Source organism: Thermobia domestica, chromosome 5 (assembly GCF_964235325.1).
Source record: "Thermobia domestica chromosome 5, izTheDome1.hap1.1, whole genome shotgun sequence".
Lineage (NCBI taxonomy): Eukaryota > Metazoa > Arthropoda > Insecta > Zygentoma > Lepismatidae > Thermobia > Thermobia domestica.
The window spans coordinates 175,238,682-175,258,725 of NC_137458.1; the positions used below are offsets into that span (position 1 = coordinate 175,238,682).

Consider the following 20,044-nt stretch of genomic DNA (forward strand, 5'->3'; position numbering starts at 1 on the left):
ATTTCCATTCTTTGCTTTTCCAGCTCCAAAAATCATTCCCCAAAATTATCTTCTCGGATTTATCCTTTCTCCTTTGATCTTTGATCCTTTGATATTTTAAAAACAAGTTTCACAGTTCTTAATGCTTAGTTTTATATACATTTCAGTTAGTTTTCGTACATATAAATTTACCTTCTAGTCATTATATAACATCACATAAGAAGGAATATGAAAGTTCTAAAACACATTATTTCTCAATAGTGTCACTCTTTTATTCGACAAAATTACCCCTCTTCCCCATTCATTGTATATATAAAAGAAACAAATAACATTAACTAATTTAAAATCTTAACAGTAGTAACAATTAACAGTAGTACATACTCGCAAGAACCCTGAAATATCGTTACCTATTCCATGAATTTTCACGTAATGATTTATGTTGCAGGTTTATTACAGTTATTTTCCTTTACCTTTTCATTTTCCAATAAATCCGAAAATGTACACGTATCTGCAGATGAAAGCTTGATAGTGTAAAGCATTACAGGAACTTTCATACACAATAAAGTATATCTTCACAGGTAAGTCACTTACAACGAATCGTGCTTTAACAACAACAGCACTCCTGTAATATGTACTTATACTATTACGCTGATAGCACTAACTTCTTCATATATTTAACCAGTTCTATATCACAACCTTGCACACCTAGCTCGCGTAACAGATCAGTTTGCTGTTTCGAAATATCTTTCTCCGAGAGAGATTGACTACCGAAAGTTTCATATTTCTCACATTCAATGAAGAGAAATGTTTTTTGTTCAATTTCCATTAAAATATTCTGAAGAAAAATAAGAATACATTCACCACTTGAAAAATGCTCCTGACATCCTTTCTCGAATGGGAGGAGAAACTGACCGGCGTATGCAGGTCCAAATAGTTGTTTGCTGTTAACATCCAAGATTGTCACGTTGTTCTGGAAGAAAACAGATATAATTGACAGTTCAATAAATTTAATACCTCCAGTAGATAGCATTAAAGGAATGACAGAAGATAAATATTACAGCAAAATAAACACAACGGTGAATTCATGTATTAAAGTTGTATTAACACATACTTGTTTAAAAAATATCCACTGAATTATCTCAATTGTGACAACAAAATGATTGAGGGGGGAAAATAAGACTATATTACTAAGAACACAAAGTTTTCGCGGCAACGACTACAGCAAACAAAACTGTTTTTGTTTTTTTATTTGGGAAACCGAATATGTATTTACATGAGAATCAAGTGATTTCTGATCTCTAGAAACAATTCTGGAACATAAAATAAGTAGGCACATGTGTCTGCGTTTGTACCATTACAACTTTTAGTAACTATTTTTCAACTTTATTTAAAACTAAAGCGTATTCTCTTTGGAGTTCCACAATCATTTCATTGCCTGGAGGTGAAATCTGTCGAGGATAAAGTGAATTCAACTTCTATTGAAAGTTCGAGCACAGAAGTTGGGTCATTTCAAAACTTAGCTGATTCTTGGAAACCCCAATATCTATTAAGCACTAGTGCCATAACAGACATACATACATGGGCAGTAAGTACGTTTTTCGTGTAGAGGGGTGTATGGTTCGTGTAGATGAAAATTGCGACAATATGAATGGTAGTTTGAAAATTGCGAGTAATGTATCGAGTGACAAACATATAAGCCATTGTATGCTCTATGTATTCCGTAAAGGAAAATGGCAAAGATTGCACCAGACATTAACGAACTGCACCTGTCAGCGGTAAGTGTAATGACATTTTTAAAACAGGAATAGTTCTAAAATAAATTCGAAGTGGTGGATTTCTCTATTTACAGAAGGTTCTAAAAGTCTAGACGACCTTTCCATTTTGATCATCACTATAGTTTTCCGCATTTGTGTACAACAGAAAAGGCAAATAGGTCTAGGAAATGGGTGTTGCATACTTTGACAGAGGACTAGAAAATACAACGCATTAAGATTTATGCGTCTCTTTGGCCCCGGCACTAAAAGAACCCTTAGGATCATTACAAGTGATGAAAAGTGGGTCGTTGACATATCGAACACAGACGCAAAGTTTGATCTACATAGGAACAAATTGTTACTGTGCATTTGGTGGGATGACAGGCTATAACTGTATATGGGATTCTTAACTTCGAGAGATAGTAACTTCTGAAGTCTATTGTGCTAAACTTACGTATTTAAGAGAAAATATCTATTAGGTAACTTGCAGTCACCAACAGAAAAAGGGCCGTATTGCTGTACGATAAGGCATGCTTGCATGCCTCACAATGCACATAATAAAAAACATGAACTTAGATTGAACTTAGAAACGCTCAACCCACCCACTTTATAGCCTAGACACAGCACCTCTGATTACGTTTTTTCTTTAGCTCTATAACAATTCTTATCTGCGAAACACTTACAAACACACGAGGCTTTTATACAAGATATAAATCAGTATTTAGCCTACAAATAGTCCTCCTTTTTTTTTCTTTTCTTTTTTTATTCCCACAAGATCAACAACCTGATTTTCATATGGGAAAAGATAACAGACAAGATCTGGAAGATTGAGCAACTATCAGTGTTCTACGTGTGATATGACTTCGGTGCGCTTCTGAAAACGGAAGAACTTTTACAATTACATAAAAGTAATTTAAAACATAAATTACATAAAAGTAATGTAAACTCGTTCATGTTTTGTGAGCTTTATCATGACCTAACTCACTTTGAAAAAAAGTGAGCGTGAATTGAGTTTTAACTCGAAATATAGGTGAGGTTGAAGGTAAAACCACGCTGAAATCCGATTATAGCTACTTTTATATCAAATAATGATTTTAAAGTTCGTTAATTTTGGATCTCTGGCAAGAAGCAGATAAACATATTTTAACAGTAACAATAACAAGTGAAGTGTAATTATGGTGGTTAAAGCTTCATGCGACAGGGAATTTCACGTTTGATCTCGGTGAGGCTACTCGTCCACTTTTTGACTGTCGTGTTTGCTGGACATGGTTCGAAACGCTAAGGTATAGGACAGATCTTAAATTGTTCACGTTTATACCTATACTTAAACCAAAATAGATTCAAGTTTAGGAAAAAATAAAAAATTTACGTAAACAGTTTTTCGAAGAGGGCAGAGCAGCATCTCTCTTTTTAAGAAGAAACAAATCCAAATACAGGAAATGCTATACGCAAGAAATGCAGTCCAAAACTGTCTAAAAACATTATTCCTGTTCTCAATTAACTGCAAAATTCGACCTATCGCTATTTCCTATCATTTTCTATGTTTCTTTTTCACTAGAAGTACAGTAATATTTTTACTTAACACATCTACATCATATGTATGCTGCCACTAGTGGCAGGTGCTTGTCGTAATTGAGACGCTTCTATGCCCTACGGTCTTCAGTTATACTCTTCGTCTTGATATAGGAATTTTCTGTTTTAATACCTCCATCACCTGCAGCCTCTCGCTCTTCCCTCTTTTTCCTTCCACCGCCTTCTAGCACGTTTCTCAGGATACAATTCTTTCTCGGTCAACGTTCCAACCACTTTTTCTTCCTCTTTCTAATTACATCTAAAATTGTTCTTTCCCTCCCTCTAATTCTAACACCTTCTAATTGGTTTTTCGCAGGATCCAGCTAATTTTTTTCCATTCTTTTCCACACCCACAATTCGTAACGTGCAGTCTCCTTTTATCGCTTTGTGTAATGTCTATATTTCTGCTTTACATAGCACAGTATTCCACACGAAACATTTTATGAGTCTTTTACTTAACATTTTGTTCAAGGACTCACAAGACTTGTCTTTCTCTTGAATGCTTCTTTCGCAATTTCTATTACTGATTTCATTTTACATTTGCACTTAATACCCTCATTAATAATATTACCCAGTTATCGAAAACTAATCACCTGCTTTTTTTTGTGTGTTTTTTTTTCTCTGTCTTTTATACTTGGCACCGACCGCTTCATTCCAATCACCGTATCTTGTCTTTTTAACGTTTATTTTTATTCCATATTCTTCGCATCCTTTCCTCAAGTTTTCCATCTTATTAATTTTCTTTTCAGATATTTCAATAAGTGTCACATAATCTGCAAACCGGTTATAGCTAAATCGTGATATGAATATACACCTTTCCATTCTACTTCCCACGTTCATGATGGAAGTCCTCCTTCACAATCTCTTCTACAAAGACATTAAATAATGTCAGCGGGAGACAATATCCATGTCAAACTTCCCTTTCAATTGCACTCTCTTCTGTCATTTCTTCTCCTATTCTAAATTTTACTTGTTGGTTCATGGATTATAAATGCATAGATGCACATGGCAAATTATTAAGAAATAATTAGTGTAATGTAGACCATAGAAATAAAGAGAGAAACCCAGAGAAAACTCACGTACAGGTTGTCGCCAATCAATACAGAAGATCCAGATTCGATTTCTGATGAGAAACATATGTAAGTCGAATCTTACATTGGACTGAGATCGAACCAGGAGTAATTTGTACTGAACCACTGTATCTTTCTTCTTACAATCAAGTCATGTAGCACAAACTGAAGTAGAATTAATGAACGATGATTACACAATGATGAAATGATAAAGTGAGAGAAAATGGCAGTACCTCATCACAAATAAAATAAAGCACTAGGATCAATCACAATACCCTGAAAACAGGAGGAAAATATTCTATTAATGAGCCGCAGTGCGTGGTGATTTGTCAACATTACTTCAATCATACCATACACATTCAATTACGATTTTTCCCCCCAGGAAATTATGATAATTTCAATGAGCATGTGCAATTTGGAAAGAAAAAGAGAAGAAAGAAAAAATGCATGAGACAATGTGCAAAAAATGGCTAGGTATATAAATAAATGTGGTGCTTGGTTGCATATCACCCGAAAAGAATATTCCTCATAAACTAAGAGCGCTGCTGTATCTCAAACCCAAATCAAAACTTCTGAGCATTATTTGCTATATAAACGTCAATTGTATTGTTTTGATCAAATTCTTTCCCTTGCACACATATCAAATATTTCTAAAACTGGATACTAAGTAAAGTCCATATAGTATGTTCTGTATAATTTTTTGAACTGCCTTTTCAAGGTAGTTTTCCACAGTGAACGCTTCAAAAACTTTCTCAGACTTTTGCCAGCTTATAGGTTTATACAGGGAAGATCTTTCGATGTTTATTCGACATAGCCAAGGAAAATTAAAAGAAAAAAATAAATAAATATTCGAAAAAAATCCCAACAAGCAGAATTTTTCTGGAGATCTTCATTTGGATGTTCTTAGTATATTCTAAAAAGTACATTTGATTTCAGTCCTTTTTAAAGGAGGAATTTTAGTTTCTGTAATTATCTCGAAAATTACCAATTTTTAGAAGAAAATAGTTATGAGGAAAACTAGTTTATAACATTCTACAGAAAGAAGGTTCTTACTTAAAAAGCCAACCGTTTCCAAGATATAGACTGAATTATGTCTAAAGAGAAAGAGGCTAAGATGTTTAGCCTGAGACTGAAACATATCTGGAAAGACAATCATCGGACGAAAAAAAAAAAAATGTTCGAAATAAAAAGAATATACTGAAGGAAAAATTCGCCTGCTTCCTTCCTCCCCCCTGGGAGTACACATGGGGAACTTCGAAAGCTCAAATGGTGACCGACATTGTTTTATTGCAGATTCGGATTCTTATGAGAAAAATAAAAACTATTATTCAAAACATTTTTCTCGATTCGAGATAATGATCCTGCAATCAGTGAAAATATTTCTAATACAATCCAAGGTTCCCACAAAAAAGTGAAGATCGATTTCCCTGACATTCCCTGACACAAATCTTTGTTTTCCCTGACATAAATTCTTGAATATAAATGGGAAAATATGGAGTCAGTTCTGTCACACACTTTTTTAGCAGCCTCTTTCATCCCAATAGCTGTTCAACACACACCTTTAATTACTACTTACGTATTTGTTATGTTCAATATGAGTAATTGTTATTTACACAAAAATTAATATGTAAGTATATAATAATATACGTATGATACAGTAACATATAGGCCTACCCTGACATCACAAATTAAGTGGTTTTTTGCTTGGAAAAAAAAAAAAAAAAAAAAAAAGCAGTCAAGAATATATTGCTAATTCTCCCTAAGCCTAATACTATCAGTTCTAGTATTACCAACTCTGAGACATGTTAATACTTACATTTACATTTTTAAAACAGAATTTTGTTTTGCTTTCAGTTCTTTAATTTGTTCTACAAGAGCGTCTTCTTGTTTGTATCATAATACAGGGTGATTCTTTATAGGGTTTACAACTTCAATCAGTTATAATTCTTTATTGGAATCACATACAGACTTGGTTTATATGTATGTCATTATACTGCAAAACACTTGAAGTTTTTGTGACAAATTTATTATGGCTCAATGTGTGCACCTGTGGTAATCCTGGACATATCCCAACGAAAGTCGATTTCCTGCCAAACAGTAGCCAGCATTTCAGGGATAACGTCCGCGATGGCTGTTGTGATGCCATGTTTCAGTTCATTAACATTATCAGGCAGGGAAGAGAGGTACACCTTACCTTCTACAAATCCCCACAGAAAGAAGTCAAGTGGCGTGTAATCTGGAGACCGTGGCGGCCAGGCAATTGGTCCACCAAGACCTATCTACTTATCTGGGAAACGCTAATCAAGAAATTCCCTTACATCTATGAGGTAGTGCGGCGGGGCGCCATCTTGTTGCCATCATAAGCGGCCATCATGGTCATTTTCATCTAACTGTGGAACAAGGAAGTTCTGGAGCATATCAAGATAGGCGATGCCCGTGATGGTACTCTAAGTAAAGAAGAATGGTCCATACCTTTTCTATGGAAACAGCGCACAACATGTTCACTTTGGAGCTGTCACGAACCAGCTCCACTTGCGCATGTGGATTTTCCGTGCTCCAAATACGACAATTGTGTGTGTTGACTCGGTGACTCGGCCGGAAAGATGAAAAGTTGATTCGTCACTGAATACTACATTGTTCAAGAATGACTCATTACCACTAATGCGATCCAACACGATAACTCAGAATTCATGTCGGATATGTTTATCCGTTTCACTCAGTGCTTGAACCAAGGACAGTCTGTGTGGCTTCATGGACAAACGTCTATGCAATACACGCCAAATAGTGGTCTAAGGGATACCGTTTCTTGTGATCCATGTGGAGCTGTTCGTGGCTGTAGATTTTCGAGGATTGCAGACAAAACTCTCCCTAACTGCTTCCACCACATCGTCAGTCACGGGTGAGCGCTCTGGAGCTTTTGTGTGTTGCACAGAACAACCTGTTTCAATAAATGTTTGGCGCCATTTGTGAACTGTTGGTCTGCTGGGTGGTTCCTTGCCGTATTGTGTGCGAAACTTACGCTGTACACTCGTTGCTGAACGCACTTAGCTCTTTCTGCACCAGTGAAAATCTCCATATTCAACGACTGACCGGTGGCACCGCGTTTGGTCAACTCCGCAACTACTCACTACGTGAGTCAAACTTGAAGTGTTTTGCAGTATAATGACATATAAACCAAGTCTGAATGTGGTTCCAATAAAGAATTATGACTGATTGAAGGTGTAAACCCTATAAAGAATTACCCTGTATAATTCCATTTTTCTCCCTTCATCCAATTTCTTAACTTCCGCACTTAGTTTTCTTACTTCACCTTTGATTTTACTTTCCTCTGCACTTTGGATTGGTTTCTGTTTAAGGTAGCGTCTCTGAGCTAAACGAACTGAGAGAAGCATTCCTCGATCAACATGAATAGATTCTACAATTCCATTGCACATAACTGCATCATGCACCCGCCTCTGTGCTACCAAAGAATCTTCAATTTGGTTTACTACCATAACTGTCTTATTGACTCCGCCCTCCACTGAGACATTGCCGTGGGGTAAAATTAAACATATTTTCACATGTTACAAATCGGAATATTCTTGTTTCATGGACATTACCTTTGCAAAGAAATCATCTAACTTGACGCTGCCTATTTTCTATTCGTATTTTCTGAAGTCAACTGCAAGTAACCAGTACAGAAAGACATAAATTGACATTTTGCTTTCTCAGGTACAGAATCAGATATTCTGTTATGCTCATGCAGAGTTTGTACGATGCGTTTCATCCTAGTCTGAGCAAGTTCTGGATTGTTCTTTTGTAACCTGGGGTCCAAAGCTGACAGAGCACATACTAGTTTGTACTTTATAGGGCTCCTTTCTACAATCTTCTTGATTGTGCCCAGCAAAAAAATTTGACAGTCATGCCTGAAAGCTAGTTTATCTTTATCTGATGGTTTCAGTTTTTTCAGTAGTTCTTCTGTCTTAAACCCAATTACTACCTTTCTTATTTCTAGTAAATTTTCATTTGCAGTCAAATCCAAAGCAAGAAGCTTCACTGCACTGTCAGCAAGTTTCACAATGCTTTGTTTGACACAACTCATTAGATTCCTTAAGAGAGAAGAAGGTCTGAGTACAGGAAACAAACAAATGTCTCAAGACTCTGGAATTTCCTTTGAAATGGTTCACACATGACAGTTTTGAAGAAACAAAATTTACACTTCATGAATTATCTTGCACATCGTTCCCTGACTTTCTATGACATATTACGCAAAATGCATGATTTCCCTGACATGTTTTCATCTCCCTGATATTCCCTGACTTTCTCTGATTTTCCAGAATGTGGGAACCCTGCAATCTTTATAAACTTAAAAATCATATATAATAAATACTAGCGGAAGCACCCAACTTGGCACGGGAAGAATAATGTTTTAGCAAAATATTTCCCAGGCAAGCTGATACACATATTCTTTGCTAAATTCGGGCTTAAATAATACCGGAACTGCCCCTACTCAGCTTAGCTATACCCAATACTATGATTTGATTTAATCTCGATCATTTTGCTCATTTAATTTTTTTAACCCATTTTCCTGCCCTATGCAAATGGGGGTTGAACTCGGACTTACACGGCATTGGGAATGCCACTGTTCACCTCAGTGACCCTGAAAAGTATGGACTCGACATTATTGTCGATTCTTGTCAATTATTTTTATGTTATGCCCTTCCCACTCCCTTCGGTGCTAGAGGTGTCTTATCGATCATTTTTGTTTTTGAAGATTGTAAGTCTGATCAATATAAAAGTGATTTTACAAACAAAGTTTAATCTTCTTAACATGAGGAACTCATGATATATTCTATTTTCTGCATAAATCTCTTCTCCTCCCCCTTCATAAAAAATGTTACGTGGCCTGCAGTCTCTCTTCGAAGCAGTTACTTAGAAATATATCAAGCAAAGGTGTGGAATTGTCCCGAACAAACAAACATTAATGTTTATATATAAGGCAAGAAACCATCTCTTTCTCTTTGAATTCCTTCATTCCTTTTAGGACACACTTCAACAAATTTTAAATAGTTTACAGTCTCTTCCGGGCTATGACAGTCTCTTTGTTAAAGTTACTTAGAAATATACAAAGCAAACGGCTTGGATTTCTATATTGGATGAACATTCATTTTTATATGTAAGGTTATAGTGGTGTGCGCTGTTTTTGTTCAGGCATAATTGAGTCTATATCTTGGAAACAATTCATTCTACGAAAACAAAAGTTTAAGAACCTTTTCTGCGTAGAATTTTATAAATTACGATTTTTCTCATAGCTATTTTTCTGAAAACGTTGATAATTTTCGAGATAATTGCAAAAAATTAGAATTCCCCCCAAAACAAGAAACCCACAGCTCAAATTAAGGTACTTTAAGGATACGCTAGGACATCAAAATAGAAGTCTCCATAAAAATCCAGCTTGTTTGGAATTTTTATGAAGTTAGTGTAATTTTACTAGACTAACACTTATCTTTTGATACAAAGTGTTATATTCCGAAGTTTAATGGTACTTTTTATCCATAGAAGAATTAGTCCGATAAGCGGGAAAATGCTCAGTGCAGTACGATCCGAAGATGTAATTGTATTGGTAACAGAAAAGGAAGCAGATTTAGATTATACCCTAATTTGTAATATGAAAATAAATGGGAGAGACAAATATCCTCAGCTGCATAATGAACGAACAAAAGGAAGCAAAAATATTTCTCTTGAACAAATGAAGATACTGAACTATTTATTACAGCACGATGACTTCAGATAAAAGGGAAAAAAGTGGGAACAAAGATTTTAAAAAATCAAAAAATGCGGACATTAAACAAAGAAAGGACTAGTGATATCGAAGATGTATCGACAGACGTATGAAGTATGTAAAAAAAGTATTAGAATATAGCTCCTTATGGATCAGAAACTTGGAAACGTCTAAACGTAGAAAATTTGAGGCATTCGAGATCTTTTTGCAGACGAATGATGCTCGTACAAATGAACAGGAAAAAAGCAATCACAGAATCGTTTTAAAAGAAGTAAACGAAATAACTTTTGCTTTGTTATAATTAAATATAAACTAATTATTTGCTTATACAGTTATCCTGTATCACATAGTGTCTGATGAAGCCAAAGAGTTAGCTGGCGAAACTGTAACACGTGTTGAATTTTAATGAAAAAATATGTAATTAGTTTATATTTAGAAATAACCTTGCATTTTGACAACAAAAAATAGAAGAGAAGACAGCATATTTATTTAATTTGTCATTTAGAATATACTAAGATACTCACAGACTCGAATGAAAATTTAAAGGAGAGCCTACTACGGTAATTAATTCGATATTGAGCGTCAAGCAGAGCGTAGCTCAAGAGAAAAGCAAGATGGAGGTGAGCGTGTTCATGTTAAAATTCTAGAAGTTTGAAAGTAAGCTTAGCTCGTTTTCTTTCTCTCTCTCTCTCTCTCTCTCTCTCTCTCTCTTTTTTTTTTTTTTTTTTTTTTTATTATTACTTGAACTAAACTCAGTTTAATTTAAGTTAAACTTGTTTCTAAAGTGAGCTTTTCCTTAGTTTCCCATAACTTTCGTAAAGTTTACCAGATTTTGATGAAACATAGAATGGCCTGTTACTTGGAGATGAAATCTGTCGCAAGAAAATGGAGGAAAAAAATTCTCTTGCTTCTCTGCTGCAAAGCGCTACTAATTACAACCGAAAACTTAAAAAAAAAGAGGACAACATATAATTAATTACCTTGTCAGTTGGACTAAGCATATCATGAACTGATAATCTTTCCGGAACACACAGACCAATTATTTTAAAACTGTTAATATGTGTAGAGATTAGGATGCCTTTGTGCCACCTGAAAGAAGTAAGGAAGATAGTTTTTAAGCTTGCATACAACATACACATCAGAAAATTATTTTAAACAATTAATACCCATCCTGTAATAATGATTAAGTAACACTAAAAATATTCAAAATACGCGTACTATACAATTATTTATTTATTTAAAAAAAAAAAAAAAAAAAAAAAAAAACCTGCAGAATTTTAGAAGTATAATATTAAACAGAGCTTAGTTTTACATAATTAATTGTCTTTACACACATTTAAACATATATACAAAGTTTACTTTGATTACATGCGAAAGACATTAATTCATTAATTACATAGAAACGATTAAATATATTTACAACTATCTATCTACTGCATCTATATAGTGTATATGTATACTGGTGTATGAACCTTAAGGACGAGATAGATAAAAATAACAAAATATCGCATAGTCAATGGGAATAAATGAATGCCCGGCAGCATATTACCAGAGGACTCCCACACGTGCACAGGGAGCAAGATGTTGCATAGAATGAAGTCAGCGTGCCGATAATGACGAATGGGTCTGCTTTCCCCACACGAAGCAGTAGAATGAGAGACGAAACAGTGTACGTTAGTCAGAGAGCTAGCTGTTAAGTTGTATTGTGGTAGCACTCCCGGAGACGTTTGAGTGACTTCACACCAGGGTTTGCCCAAGTGGGCCCAGCTCGGGTTGGACCCGCCTGAAAAGACCCACTTTAAAACCCACCTGGGTTTTTAACCTTTTTGTTAGTATATGATTGGTACAACTAAGGTGATTACATTTGAAGTTATTTTTTATCAGAATTTGAACTTTCTTTGGGCAAATTATATGCTTTCACGTTAAGGTAGACAACATTCAACATAAGACCTTTATAAAGTTCTGAATGCACTGAATGAATGAATAAAAAAAATTCACCTTAGCTTGAGATAATTTTAAAACAAATTAATGTGTGGATTATGCGCCTATTTGAAGTAAAATAAGCAATTTTATATTTTAGAAAATACTTTCCCTGAATAGTGTGCTTCCTGACTCGGCGCCACCGAAGGACGTTATCCCTCATACGTTGATGGGTTTAAGGTCATAGGTACCGGTACTAACAGTAAATATGTACATTCATTAGTAAAACTATTAGTATTATTTCTTACCTTTGATGGTAACAAAAGTATTCAGTAAACTTTGGTTTTCTAACAACAGTTCAGTTCAGTCATTTGTTGCTACCCTTCAAATAAGCATTCTGTAGAATCAACACCAGCAATTAAGAAGCTTTATGCTCGGAGCTTCCAAGACTAAGTAACGCTTACTATTTTAAGTGTTAAATTCAAACTTCAGTATTAATGGAAGTTTTGATGTACAGTAAAGCAAGTTGCATTTTCAGGGAAAATCCGTCGTGAAAGAAGTGTTCGGGAAATTCTCGCAACTGAACCCACAAGGCATCGGAGTGAATACTTCAACAATAGAACTATTTATTTCACGCTGGAAGATATTTAATTTCATTTATGACATTTTGAAACATTTACTTTATAAAATATGAATTATAGGCCTATCTTTGTTAATTGTTTTAAATTAATTTTCAGAAAAGAACAGTCTTGCAACAAGTGCTCGGGAAATCCCCGTAATTGAACGCACACGCATCGAAAGTGAACTTCAACAATAAAACCATTTATTTTACGTTGATAAATATTTATTTCATATACGACATTTTAATGAATTATGTCTTTGTTTTAAATTAATATAGTTATTTGGTATTCATATTTGGCGAACGTCACTAAGGCTCCTGGGATGACTCGATCTACATTTGTTCGCCTGTACTACACATCGTTTGTCCGCCTGTACTACACAGTGTTTAACTTTCGGTCTTAAGTTTTCAGGATACAAGCTGGAGACACACTAAATTTTCTGTATAGATTTTAGCGGCATACCAACGTAAAATTACATTTTTTTTAAAAAAAATAGCGGATATCCACGCTACAAAGGGCAGTTTTCGGTCTTTCAAGTTGAAATTTTCAGAGTAGAAGCACGAGAGACTAAATTAGCTGTATATATTTTGGAGGCATAAAATTTCAAAATGGCGGCCATTATTCAAAATAGCGGGTATCCATGCTACAGGGTGCAATTTTCGGACTTTTTAGGTTGAAATTTTGAGGGTAGAAGCACAAGACATTTTAAATTTGCTGTATAGATTTTTTCGGCTATCCAATATAAAGTTTCAAAATGGCGGCCATTTTTTTAAAACAGCAGTGAATAGAAAATTGTTGCAAGTTGTGACAATGATAATCTTGAAATGTAAATCACATTTTAACATTTTTACCCCAAAGACATTAAAATATTTCGAAAAAAGCCAATTAAACCCGAAAAACCCAATTAAACCCGAAAATACCCCCCAAAAAAATCCCACATGGGCCCAGGTGGGTTGGTTTTTTTAAAAATACCCGAGTCTTTTCAAACCCTGCTTCACACGGGGAAGATTCGTCGTGAAACTGGAAGAAGAACGAAATGCGACGAGCATGGCCAGTGTAACTACCCCAAATTAACTACTTCTAGTTTCTTCATTTCGATCGGTTACTTGACTTTGGTCTCATATAGCCCAGTAAGTCTTTGGCACTACTGTTATTACTATCGGCTGTCACAGTAATCATATTTACTATCACTACTGCTACTATTTATACTCGAGCTTGATGATAACAAGGACGACAATAATGATGCTCTCTTTCTCCATCTCCCTTTGTTACTTTATACTCGATTTGGATCAATGGTATGAATGTAATGTGGTCATTATTACTTATCCATACACTGAGCTAAGCCGGTATTCAATATCTTCAGTGGATTTGAAGAACGAGCTCAAAAGATGTGGCTTCGAAACTTGATCAAATCTCTTTTAACTCTGTCAGAGAGAGCTCACCGCTTGGGTGCGTAGACATTACATCTACTTCTCGTTTAACCGAGGGGCAGGATCAGGATTCACGAACCGAAGAGGAGGACACCTCTCCTTAAGTTAAGCGTCTGCTTCGGAAAAAAACATTTTTGCCAATCTTTTCTGAAGCCAAAAGTTGAAAAAAAAAAGTATTTAATATTATACGTTCTTAATTTCAAAGTCAAATTAGAAACTAATCAGAAGAATGTTCCAGAGACCGTGATTACTCATGAGCGAACGCGACACCGCAGAATAACTCATTTTCTGTTTTCATTCTAGCTCTATACTTATAGACTACTACTAACTGTAATATAAGAACAGTTGCTTATATTACGGTCAAGTAAACTCAAAATTTTGCTGACTATTTATTGAAAAATCGATATATTTGTAATACATTTACGTACAACGCATCAGTAATACTTTTTAATAACTCACTGTTTTACACTACTTTTGACTGGTGAGAATCATGTTACGTTCGTATAATTTCGTGTATCTTATGCTACAATAATTTGCAATACCTTCTTAAAACTCTACAGATGCACAAAACATCGAAACAGGGGCTTCACTAATCGGCAATACATCATATTTCCGGTGTGGAATTCAATATTCAATACACGTCTTACTTACTTATACAGCACTGCATATCGCACGTTTCAAGTTTTACTAAACTACACCACTCATTACATAATTTTATTTAATAAGATCACACTATTCGAATCTCGTCCACATCACTTTCATAACAATATGAAAGTATATACGCAACAGAGGAGAAAAACAAAAACTAATTTACTCACTAGAACTCTTTTTCAATCACTGATATCATGTGCTTACTTACAATTAAATCTGATTAATTATAATTTCTTGGAATTACAAATATTTAAACAAATAAGACCAGCAAGATATCTATATTTAAACCAGATATGCAACCTTATAAGTAACATTGGTAATTCGGAATTCACTTAGCTTTAATAGCAGGAATTTTATCTTTAGATTATAATGCCTATATAAAATAATTAATTTAAAACAAAACACGATTGATGCTTGAAGGAGCGGAACTTGTGATTTACCGAGCAAGATTTTACTTCGATCGATTGTGTTTACATTTTAAAAGTGCAATTACGACTTAAGGCGTCAAGATATGAAATGAAAGTATTCCTTCCTCTTTCATCCTCTCAAGGTTCATATCGGAACTATTATCGTAAAATTATTTGGAATATGGTAACTTGAAGGGAATTTCCTTTTATAGAAACACATTGAAAATAAAAATTACATCACACAATAAAATTTTGAATGCATCACTCTTGGTTGCGATCGAAATGTAAATTAAAACTGATACTTTCGATGTTTGAAATAGCCGAATGTTCTACAAACTACTTTATTCTTATTAATTTAAGTCTTACTTGTAGACCCTAAAGCAATGGAAGGATCTCACCAGAAACTCCTATCCTAATAAAGGAAATAGGATTCCATTCCCGACTTCAAATTGTAACACCAGCAACCCACTAATGAAAACGAATATTCCTCTTCTTAACATACGGAATAATAGTCCAGCATAATTTTTTTTTTTTTTTTGTATTAATATACTCAGTTTTGTTCTATTAATTTAACCAGGCTGTTAACAGAGCCTTCGGTTGCGGTGGTAATAATAATAATAATAATACGACGAAGCCTTAAAATTTAAGGTAACATGAGTGCCTAACATTATTCTACAGACAACGACCAAAACAACTGCTATCCAAAATGGCTTAACTGTCATCTGCTTTGGCTTTCCTTGACGCGACAATACTGTAAATACGTCGGAATTATTTCTACAAATTCAGGCTTTCCTTTTCTGCACTACAAAGATAATAATTTGGATACTTTACTGTTTTGTCTTGAGATGAAAATAACAGCTTCCTCCTTTATAGAGACACACCGCCAACACTATTAAAGCAACTATTATACACTCTTATTGTATATAATTTATTATGTATAATTATATATAATATTAAATCGCTCTTTGTTTTTATTATTGTTAATAGTAATCTCTGATAGACACGTATCCAATATATTTACCGAGACAAACATATTTGATACAACCGAACTAGAATGTATCGCACTTCTGGTACGTAACACCAGGAGTTTGGTATTGCCCACAGCATTGCTTCATGTGCATAAGGAGCATTCCGAACCAGACAATCCTGTGCGAAGAAGAGGTGGTGATCACCCACAGTTAACTACAGCAGAGGACGACTGTTACATTCTAAAACAGGCAACAAGAACCGACGTCAAACACCGGATGCAATTGCTAACACATCTACGAGGAATGCAAGGCACCCAATCTCAATCTACAGTGGCAAGACGACTGCATAGGAGTGATCTCTTTGCTGGAGTAGCATTCTCTTCTTCGAGGTTTTAATATATCCACCTTATAACCTGGATGTAGCAGCGTTCGGCTATAATTTATTTCAGTCTCTGCAGAAATCCCTGATCGATGTGAAGCTAGTTTCAAAAAAGGACTGTGGAAACCACGTGTCACAATTTTTTGAACAGAAACCACGGAAGTTCTGCACGGACTTATGGAATTGCTGGAAAAATGTCAGAATTTATCGAACAAAATGGTGCATACGTGGTTTCATAATGTTATTTTTAGATCATAATTAATATATTCTCAATGTTAACCTCTAAAAGCTCAATACCTTTTAGACACCTGATATAGTTCTCTTCACAGCACTTCCTTATTCTGTTAGCCACGTATGCTGTCATTATTTGATATATGATGTTTAGACACGTTATTGGTCCATAGTTGTGGGGTAAGATGTCAATTTGTTTCTTATGAGCTAGTTGCGCTTTTGTACAAATAATTACAGATTTTATCATTTCCTGGTGCTGTTCGGTTGTGTCTTTTTCTAGTTACTTCTTTAACTTCTTGATCTGTTATTTCGTAGTTTTCCTTTGGTTTCTTTGTTCTCAGTTTTCTACTCTTTTTTATCTATTTTGCTTCAGTTTGTGTATGTTCTGCTTCCCATAGCTCTTGTCATTCTCTTACTTTTTTATGGTTATTTTGCATTACTATTAATTTCTTTTCTCCTGTATGAATTGTTTATTTATTTATTTATTTATTTTTTGTTAAGCTTTTCTCATACATTTTCCGTCTACTGTTGTAAATTTTAGTTTTGTTCAATGTATCCTTGTATACCATTATATGTTTGTTGTTTCTTCGTGTCCGGTATGTATTTTCGATTTGCTGAAAATATTCTTTTTCGATTTGCTGAAAATATTCTGTATATGTTTCATTGTTTCTTCTATATTGTCTTCCTTTTATATTCATTTATTCCACTTAGGTATCTTCTTATTTCCTCTATTTTTCTGTCAAGCTTTTCCTCCAATGGCTACTTGCTTTAGGTTGTGTTTATTTCTTCCTTCGGTTCTTTGTTCTTGTTTCTCCTTTCCGTTTTACATCTGTTACTGTTAAGGCTGCGCAGTACACTGTCATGTGGATTTCGTTCAAAATCACTCTGCTCACTTCTTCTGACAGTATTTTATTCATTTAATCTATTACTTGCCTTAGTTTTTCCAATAGTCTCGGTTTCGGTATTGTTAGTCCCTTGTTTGAATCTGTGAATCAAATTTCTACTATTGCTTATTGCTTTCTCAAATTCTATTTAAGTTCGTTTTACTCTTGTTATTATCTATTCCTTTCTCATTAGTTATGTTTCTAATTTTCTTTGGTTTTAGGTTGTGCTGTTATTTAAGTCTTCTGTGCTTCTCAACTTCTTACCTTTATCTTATTTTATAATTTTGTTATATACTACAAGCGCATTAGTTCTTGATTCATTTCATTTGAGCATCTCCTGCACCTTCTATTCTTCGTCTTTATTATTATTATTATTATTATTATTATTATTATTATTATTATTATTATTATTATTATTATTATTATTAAGAAGAAGAAGAAGAAGAAGAAGAAGAAGTCTTCAAAGACGATGAACGAAATTCAGACGAATATTATAACTTAAGTTCTACTGCGTAGGTAATAGTATCTTTCAGATTAGTTTCAATAGAATTTGGGGGCGTTCAATATCTCCTTGAATTTAACGTATTCAAATGATATCCGGTATAAAATACGAAACTAGGACACAACACCTCGTTGCTATGATGTGCTTTACATCCCTGTGAACATCACGATTATGAAGAATGGGACCCACTGAACTATTAGTCAAGTGGTATCCATAAGGTTGTAATTTTAGCAGTACATTGACGCTACATGATGGATAAAACTGAACAGTACAAACTTGCTTGACTATGGAAGAACTATTGTAACTGATTAAACAAATATAAGACATAATAAATTAGTTCTTTTAAGCATGCTGTTTTTAATTCTTAATTTGATGTTATTTATAAGCATTAAGTTTTGTATCTTTCCTTATCTATATTTTTAGTTTTTATTATGTACAATATTCGAAAAAAAAAAAAAGTTTTCATAACGAAACTCAGTATGTGTTTAAAGATTTGATTGCGTCCATAGATAAATGTTTGCCTACATTAACTCAGAACCATTTGTTTATATACATTTAAACTAAATGATAAAAATTTATTTCATTAAATCATTATTATAGTATATTCATGTTTAAGGAAATAAAGAAATAAGTAAAGTAATATAAGGGTACTTTTTCATCTCCTGTTTGAAGTTACAACTCACCAGAGTAGTTTCAAAGATTCCTCTTGATCTATTGGAATGACTGGAATAAGCGCTGAAATGATCCTGGACACTTTACGTTGGGAAGTTTCTGGTCCGCATAATACCACTGTTCTGCCCGTTAACAATGAATAAATAATATGCTGTGCGGCACTCGAGAAAGTCTTCAAAAACCATAATAACTTATTTCCTATTGGAAAAAATAATTTCATATATATTAAGTATTATTCATAAGTTCTATTCACTACATCCTATATTTCCATGTATTGTTGAACATTGCTTACAACTCTTCTGAATAGTTAATATAATAATTGAACATTGCTTCTGAATAGTTAATAATAGAGAGAGAGAGAAAATTTAAGAATAAAAAATACACTCATACGATGCTGAAAATTGAAATTAATAAAGTTACTGGTGTGCTTTCTTTAATACCTTTCTTTGCAAAAAAAAATCCGATTGGAGATGAACAAACTAATCACTATTTATTGTAAAATTATCCTTGCACTGATCACAACAAACTACGTTTTGAACCTGCATGAGGTTCGTATTCAGGTTTTCGAATGAATAAAAGACGGAAAATGAATATTAAAATTAAAATTTGCATGAATTCATCCAACGTGTAGGTAATTTCATAAAAGTAAATTCTCATGAAGACTTCGTCTTCCTATTTCCACTATTATACTGCCACGATACCTAGCTTCAGATTTGCCAGACTAGCAATCATACCCAGAATTATCGTCTAGCCATGGTCGTGCTGTTCCTCGTTTAGATTAAATCCTGAGTATTCTTTTGAATAAAACGTGAATATATAGATAATCTCGGTATTATTGGAATTTCACTTTCCTCTTCTCTGATAATATTTTGACACGTGATAGCCAAAGTCGTCATTCTAGGCACTAAATAAAATTTTTGTTTCATTAGTAACACATGACATAGTATTTCAAAAGTAATAATACTCTAGAATTGGATGTTCTTCTGTTTTGGGGTTCCACATGTTCATTTCTTTTTGTGGTCCTCATGTATGTTTCCTTACAAAGGCACGGAACCTGTAAGTCCAACTAGTTTGTAAACTGTGCATCAAATAACTTTTACATTCCTTTAACGGTTTCCTTAAACTTTTGATTGTTTTTATAGCTGTATTTACACCAAATCTACCGAATATTATACTTAACTTACTGTTTACACACTGAAAGTTGGGCAAACCGACAAATTTTTCTTTTCTTTTTTTTTTTTTTT

General features: G+C 34.1%; 1 protein-coding gene across 2 annotated transcripts in view; it reads right to left on the reverse strand.

Annotated features, from left to right (window-relative positions):
- Positions 1 to 94: 94 nt before the first annotated feature.
- LOC145686290 (uncharacterized) overlaps positions 95 to 20,044 on the reverse strand; it is a 72,498-nt gene continuing 52,548 nt past the window's right edge. The window contains exons 7-9 of one of the 2 annotated variants that reach the window (XM_081759427.1): positions 18,812 to 18,998; positions 11,117 to 11,225; positions 95 to 949 (exon numbers count right to left, since the gene is read on the reverse strand). In XM_081759427.1, coding sequence (XP_081615553.1) covers positions 623 to 949; positions 11,117 to 11,225; positions 18,812 to 18,998 — 623 coding nt within the window. In that variant the 3' untranslated portion in view covers positions 95 to 622. The remainder of the gene's footprint in view (positions 950 to 11,116; positions 11,226 to 18,811; positions 18,999 to 20,044) is intronic. The other variant, XM_081759428.1, reaches the window with a different exon arrangement.